The 7,500-nt window shown below is 34.4% G+C and overlaps 1 protein-coding gene across 1 annotated transcript in view; it reads right to left on the bottom strand.

Annotated features, from left to right (window-relative positions):
• LOC125027152 (3-hydroxyisobutyrate dehydrogenase, mitochondrial-like) overlaps window positions 1-7,500 on the bottom strand; it is a 10,307-nt gene that overhangs the window by 1,417 nt on the left and 1,390 nt on the right. The window contains exons 2-6 of the mRNA XM_047616031.1: window positions 7,270-7,361; window positions 4,668-4,846; window positions 4,077-4,198; window positions 2,574-2,784; window positions 296-422 (exon numbers count right to left, since the gene is read on the bottom strand). Coding sequence (XP_047471987.1) covers window positions 296-422; window positions 2,574-2,784; window positions 4,077-4,198; window positions 4,668-4,846; window positions 7,270-7,361 — 731 coding nt within the window. The remainder of the gene's footprint in view (window positions 1-295; window positions 423-2,573; window positions 2,785-4,076; window positions 4,199-4,667; window positions 4,847-7,269; window positions 7,362-7,500) is intronic.

Genomic DNA, 7,500 nt, shown 5'->3' with positions numbered 1-7,500 from the left:
AAGGCTAATACGAAATTGGTTAATACATAAATATAAACATTATAAGAAACAATAAAATATTAAACAAAGCACCCACAGAACACAGAAAGGAATTTACAAGATTAGTAGGCTACAAGAGAGGCCTTGCACAAGGTAAGCACTATGAAGGCCTCTAACACAGTGACCAGCAAAAAGAAACAGCATCTTTTGAATGCACCCCATCCAGACCCATTGACTAATATTTAGTATTTTTAAATGATAAATAAGCTTATACAAATACCCTACACAAGGTACTACAATTCTGTAATCAACGTACCTCATAGTTATTAGATGAGGGAACATTCTCCAACACGCCTGGAACTGGGTTGTATAGTTCACTAGACCAGCATCTTCCACTGCTTGTGTTAATGATACTTGCCAAAAGCTTGGGATCCAGCCCTAGTCTGTCACAAAAAGTAAAAGCTATTTTGAAAAATGACTTTGATTTCTTTGATTTACATGATAAAATGACTAAGAATCTTCTTTGTAAAAGCATACAGACACCAGCTCAAATATGTAGAATAAAATTATTGTCTTTACTCATTCTAAAAAAAGAAGAAAAAAGAAGAAGAAAATTTACTTAATTTCTTATCATACACTTTTCCATACATTTTCTTTTTGTATCAATAATTCTATCATTTTCTCTCTCTCTCTCTCTCTCTCTCTCTCTCTCTCTCTCTCTCTCTCTCTCTCTCTCTCTCTCTCTCTCTCTCTCTCTCTCTCTGTCTCTCTCTCTCTCTCTGTCTCTCTCTCTCTCTCTGTCTCTCTCTCTCTCTGTCTCTCTCTCTCTCTCTGTCTCTCTCTGTCTCTCTCTCTCTCTCTGTCTCTCTGTCTCTCTGTCTCTCTGTCTCTCTGTCTCTCTGTCTCTCTGTCTCACACAAAAGAAATAGGATTAAAACAGGATCAATATTTCCTGAAGTATAAAGCAATAAGCATAATGGAAATGTAGATATATACTGGAGAGCATGCACTTCCTTTTAGTAGTAAACTCAGGGAGGATCACCATGCAGTGCCCCACATGCATCAGTCATCAGACTGACCAACACGTGCTTATAAATCAATGGCATTATACACAAGCCTTGACTATGGATAAAAATTGAAGATAATCAATTCTTTTGCCTACTATGAATTCATGATTTAGCTAAAACTAAAATTGTCTGACTTTATCTGAAAGTAATAGTTCACAGAATTAATAATTTTTCACTTGTGAAACACACAACTATATATGTCATATTAGTTAAGCAGTTCTGAACCAAGGCAAAAATTCTGTGACGGCCACTAGATGTTCTTTGAGACTTATTTTCAAATGACTGCACTGAAAGGACCTAAGTGGACCGAGAAAGACCCCACTACATGTAATGTACAATTCTCAGTGTGTGGTTTTCACCTTTTCACCAAAAACTAAATATTTGCTATTGTAAGGACAACTTTACAGTGAGGAAGTTCTCTTCATTGTTCTAATCTCAAAAGGTTAATCAACCCAAAGCTTTACATTACTGAAGCCTGCATTTATAAAAATAATTTTACGAAAGCACCCAGAAGGAATCTCTAACCATACAGACTGAAATTGCACAGAAGACAAAACATTTAGTATATATAATACATACTTACTTCAATGAGTACAATTAATGACATGCAATCCCAATATGACCATGCATCCATTTCTCTCAATTTTCTTGGCATCATTCTCATGATAATCTTTGCAAGCCCAGATGAAAGTTTAAATACAGATGGGAAAATAGGAGGCCGTTAATGCTAAAATATATGTTAACCTATATCCCAGGGATGAATTTTGTAGTTCGGTTGTTATATCATCTCATGAATCCTGCTAGCTGGACAAAAAACGGAACCTCTCAACTTACTGAGTTTTCTTCCAAAGCAGTTTTAGAATAAAGATTTGCTGGTGTTCAAATGACTGGGGTGTTGGTAATTTTCGTAACTGTAATATATATAACATACAAAATAAAAATAAAGAAATATAACTCCTACAGCATTACTACAGCATTTATTAAGACAATGAACTTTGCACAATCTTGTATGAAATATCAGTGATTTGTATCTTATTATTGTAGTAAAAATAAACTTTTAAATAAAGAGTCATTGAAAAATATCTTGTCTTGAAATCATAGTCATTTCTATCATACACATAACAATTGCATAAACCGTAAAATAAAAAAAAAGATGTGCAAAACAAAAGTTGGATCGCATCTCTATGTTGTCAACTGTGGTTAGTATGGGGGCATCTATCTATCCAGCACCCTTTGAGCACTTTATGAGAAAGCCTCTTTATAAGCAAAGTTATGAAATAAATCTAAATAAAATTTCTTTTTTAGCTACAATATTTTCCCACTACTTCAACATCCTCTAAAGACACCCATGCTCATACAAGCATTACATCTACATATGGGGTGTGCTTCATGACAGATGGCAAAACACTATATTAGCAAATGAAGACAGAATAAGAAAAAATATATATAAATCACAAATAAAATTTTAAAAAATTACTTAAAAATCTTTTCTTTTAAAGATACTCCCTCATACATAATACAACTCACCTCATTCCCAAGTTCATTGTCTCTGAAGTTCCAATCATGGTAATGGCCAACAGCATATTGTTACAGATCTTGGCAGCCTGACCATTTCCTACTCCTCCACAATAGACAATATTTTTCCCCATGCATTCCAATAATGCTTTAGCTGCTTCAAACTCCTTTTCCTCTCCACCAACCATGAAAGTCAGAGTTGCTCCTTTAGCTGCATTTACACCTGAAAGAAACAGTTTTCATTAGTTCAGCAAAATCATAAAGCCACTTTTGTAAACGAAAAAGAAAAAAAGAAAAAAAGGAGAAAAAAAAGGCATATACAAACTGTAATGTTACCAAAAATTACTCAATGTATTTTCTACTACCAAGGTGGACTGTCTGGATGGGCATGGGTTGCTATAGTCAAAGCTGAGTTAAGGGCCCCCAAAATTTACTTTGCTGGGTTACAAGGGCAGTACTGCAATTATCTTTTCCAAATTTTTCACTCATTTTTGTATATATGATCATTCTACAGACTCTACACCACTGTTGCAATGTTACCCAGTGATACTATTTAGAATATGCCCAACCTATCTCTTTATACCAAATATTAATGGATCAGAATCGTCTAATGAAAAAAATAAGAGGAAAACCCATCTAAATTGGTAGGGAATTAAAATATCAGAGCCTTTAGGCACTTGAAATACGACTTGCATGTGAATTCCTGGCCATATTTGTTAGCCTGTACATCTGCTACAGAGTTTAAAAAGTAACAAGGACAGAAAAGAATTAATACAAATAAAACAAAAAAAAATTGCTCCATCCCCAACTAAGAGGCGTTAGCTAACCCTCATCATCCATCATTCAATTGATTCCATTGAAAATATTGTTCTTATAATGAATTATTGGTCAGCTTTAGTTGTACTGCATACTAATGGATCATTCAAAATGCATTAAAATTAGTATATATAGAAAATTATACCATACAAATGGTAACTGAGGAACTGTGGTTTTCTTTTTGTACTTTATGTATTTATATGACAACCAAACCATCAATCAGACAAGTTATAAGTTACACAATATACTACACTTTTGGAGATTTCTTTTATTATTGATGAAAAGATAACAAAAAAACAAACAGAAATCACCAAACTTCAATTTGCCTATTCTTGGAATTTTTACTTTTTTGAAGCAAGGCATGCAAATTACTCCAAAACCAATGATTTCAGAGCTCTATCTTTTGCTAGTGAGACTTCAAATGCAACCAAACTGCCATTTTCCAATTTTCTTATTTAGAAAAAGTAAGAGAAATGTAAAGGGAATTTTTTTTGTCTTTTTTGGTAGAAAATGGTACCTTACTTGGAAACCCTGTATTAAATTGCAAAATCAGAGGAGTCTGGTGGCCAATACTACTAGTTTCTATATTATTTTTATGTCTTTTTAAGCAATGGCACATGAGTTATTCCTCACCCAATGCACTACAAAAAAATTATACAAATTTTCAGCTTACAGTATAAAACTAACAATTTTACAAACCTCCAGAAACCGGGGAATCCATAAACACTGCTCCTTTCTTTGATGCAAGAGCAGCCATTTCTTTGGACACACTTGGATCAATGGTGCTACTATCCAGGATGAGTGTTCCGGGTTGGATTGCTCTATTGGGAAAGGAAAGGGAAATTTTGTTAATCTTAAATAAATATCACTCTTAAAACTGGAAAATGTTATAAAGTGTAGTACTTACCAAACTTTTCACCTGATCTAGCAGGTATAAAAAGGCTCTTACCATGATCAGAAAAGCTGAGGACTTATATTTGTAACATATGCAGAATAAGCTACCGGTATTTATATCACCACAAATTGTTTGCTTTACAAAACTTATTAGAAATGTGTTTTACAATACTTCTTAATCTGATAGCCTATATTAGTCAGGATAACTAATAATCATGCAAGTCTTGTAATTAACTTAATATGCAATATCTCGCTCTAAAATCAACTGAAAAAAAAAAAAAAAAACTATAAAAACACAAAATAAAGTGGAAACACAAAGAACTCAGACTTAAAAAAAATAATAATTCAACAATCTAACATAATGAAGTAAAAGATACAAAATCCCTGCAAACTCACTCAAAGACTCCCTTTTCACCAGTATAACAACTGCGCACGTGTTGGGAGTTGGGAAGCATGCTGATTATGCTGTCTGCTTTGCCTGCTACTTCTGCCGGACTGTTGGCAATTTGCCCTCCTGCATCCTCTAGAGCTTCCATGGATTCAGTGTTAATATCATAGGCAACAACACTATGTCCCTGAAACAATGATAAACAAAGATATAAATGTGTGAGAAAAGAATTACAGCTGATAAATGAAAAAATACAATTTATTATCACAGAATTAATGAACTAGTTCATCTCTACTTCTTATTTTCTCATTATCTCCCTTCCTCCCTTGATTCATATAATTTCCTTTTTCTCCTTCTCTGTCCCCTTTAAATACTCTTGAATAAGCTATTGTCTTCATTATGTGAATTAACATACTATTAATTCTGAAAGAGGAATACAGCTACTTCCATTGGCTGGACAAATTACAGTGTATATACATGTGCTTTATTTAATCCTTTTTTTAATTATCTAGATTAAATTCCTGCTCATCTGGGTTGTGTTTATCTGACTTTGTTAATATAACAAATTTCACTAATCCATACTCAATTTCTTCACCTCTGCAATTTGTGGCAAAATTGAGCCCAGGCAATGCAAAGAATCACAAAACTATTATCCAACAATAGCTTAGTCCATTTATCCCAATTTTTTTCATATTCATATTATCTTAACACAACAACTGCCCTGGTTTTCTTCATTCAGACTGCATTTATGTTGTTCATAAAGAGCATATTCCTGAGAAGTTGCCTGTTGTCATATCCACATCTATGTAACTATCTGCTACTTGTTACCCCAACATTCAAAGTCAAAGTCAAAGTTCGTCCCATATGCAAGTGGAATTTAGGAACATGCATATTAAGCTGCAGGATGATGCAGTAGGGTAGCCAGTTCCCTTCCACCCTGACTTTGAAACATTACTTGCTTTAAGCTGAGTCAATTGGGTGTGAACCTAGGATCCCATAATTGCAAAGCTAGCATTCTAACCTAATGCTACTCAAGTCAAAAAATAATCAGGCAGAATTCAAATTACAACTTCTTTCTCCTCTGTACTGGTATCTTTCTGGGTCAAGTTACCTGGTACAACCATTTAATTTCCCTTTTCTACAAATGTGGTGCTAAGCTTATGTTATCCATCTAAAGAAGAAGAAAAACAACTTTGGTATGTCCCTTTCTCAGCGATTGGCACTAATATATTCACTATAATATATCTGCACAATCCATAATTTCCGAGGTTGTTCATTTAAGTCTTTTTTACTAATATCTGTCTGGGTTGAGTTATACCCTCCCCAACTACTGGCACACACATATTAACTATAATATATATGTAGATTACCCCTTAGGTCATAGGATACTCATTCAAGTGTATTTGCATTTTTCATGACTTATCCAAGTTGAATTAATGAAGCATCACCTCTCAGAAACAGGTAGGGTAATTTTTGCTGTGAATGGGTGGGTAGGGGGTGTTTAGAGCAAGTTTCTTTCAGCTGCATCCTACTAAAACCACCCAGTTATACAAGTGCCTTATATGGTTTATTTTGGCAGGTAAATCAAAATATCAGATGTAAAAAAGAATTCTTGTAATGTATGACATGTACACTACCACCCTTACTTCCACTTCCCATACCCTTTGTTTATTTATTTATCAATTGAATGTTTTCAGCTGCATCAACATCTAAGGTCATTAGTAGCATATTCAAAATATAGTAATAGGGTGGGGCTTGGGGGTGATGACCTCAAGCACAATTTTTTTTTTCCCCCAATAAGTAATGTTTGTGGATTTCCAGAATGGTCAATGGTCAATGGCCAGTACAAACAAGTGTACCAAACATTAAAGGTCACACTGCATTATGGTAAAGTAATGTGGAAAAATGGGTAAATATGAGTTAACCCAATGCTGATGGGCATGACATGTATGTATGTATGTATGTATGTATGTTTGATTGTTTTAACACGTAGATGGCTACACTTGTACTAAGTTACCAATGAGCTAATTATGAGTACTGCCGGTCTCGCCTTTCTTTGATTTACAAAAATATTTTACTTTATCTTATTTTGCTGTTACTAATCTTTATAACATTATAGTAATTATAGTGTTTATAATAAAAATAACACTATCGATATTTATAGCACTAGTGAAAAAATACATTTCCCCACCAATTCAAATCGCATAAGGTCACAAGGCCTACTAATTAACTCCTTTGTGGCTAAGCACTCGCAGAGCCATCTATATGCAGATATAGAAAATGAGCACAGCATTTTCCCCATTTTTAAATCATTTTCCCCAATGGCATTGGGTTAAAGATTTGGATAAGTGGACAGAAGAAGGGGATGAAGAAGAGAACTAAAAGGTAAGAGGGAGAAGAAAAGACCGTGCAAAATTAGTTGAGGCAAGGGCTGAGGTCCAAGGTAGGGCTGATCTCATACATTGCGTCTCGGTCCCCGTCTCCGACAACAATGAACAAGGGAATGGAGGGTAACATACCCTTTGTACCGCTGAAGCAATTACACATGCACCTCCTAGCATTGTTCCCAAATCAATTTTTCTTAAAATTTTTGGTTATGATCTGACTCACCTTTTTAATTAAATTGATTGCCATTGGTCCACCCATGTTCCCAAGGCCAATAAATCCCACTCTGGCATCTGGAGCCAAGTGCTGTGAAGTGACTGCAGAGAGATGTAAAATATATAAAGAAATAATTCTAAACAAAATCTAAATCAAAATCTGTATAACATATAAAGACGACAATAACATGAAGACACCAATAACAAGTAGTGACACCAAAGTATCTACGTTATTGGGCTG

This window comes from Penaeus chinensis, chromosome 7 (assembly GCF_019202785.1).
Source record: "Penaeus chinensis breed Huanghai No. 1 chromosome 7, ASM1920278v2, whole genome shotgun sequence".
Classification (NCBI taxonomy): domain Eukaryota; kingdom Metazoa; phylum Arthropoda; class Malacostraca; order Decapoda; family Penaeidae; genus Penaeus; species Penaeus chinensis.
Note: the sequence above shows the minus strand (reverse complement) of the source record. Positions and strands in the feature narration are given on the sequence as shown.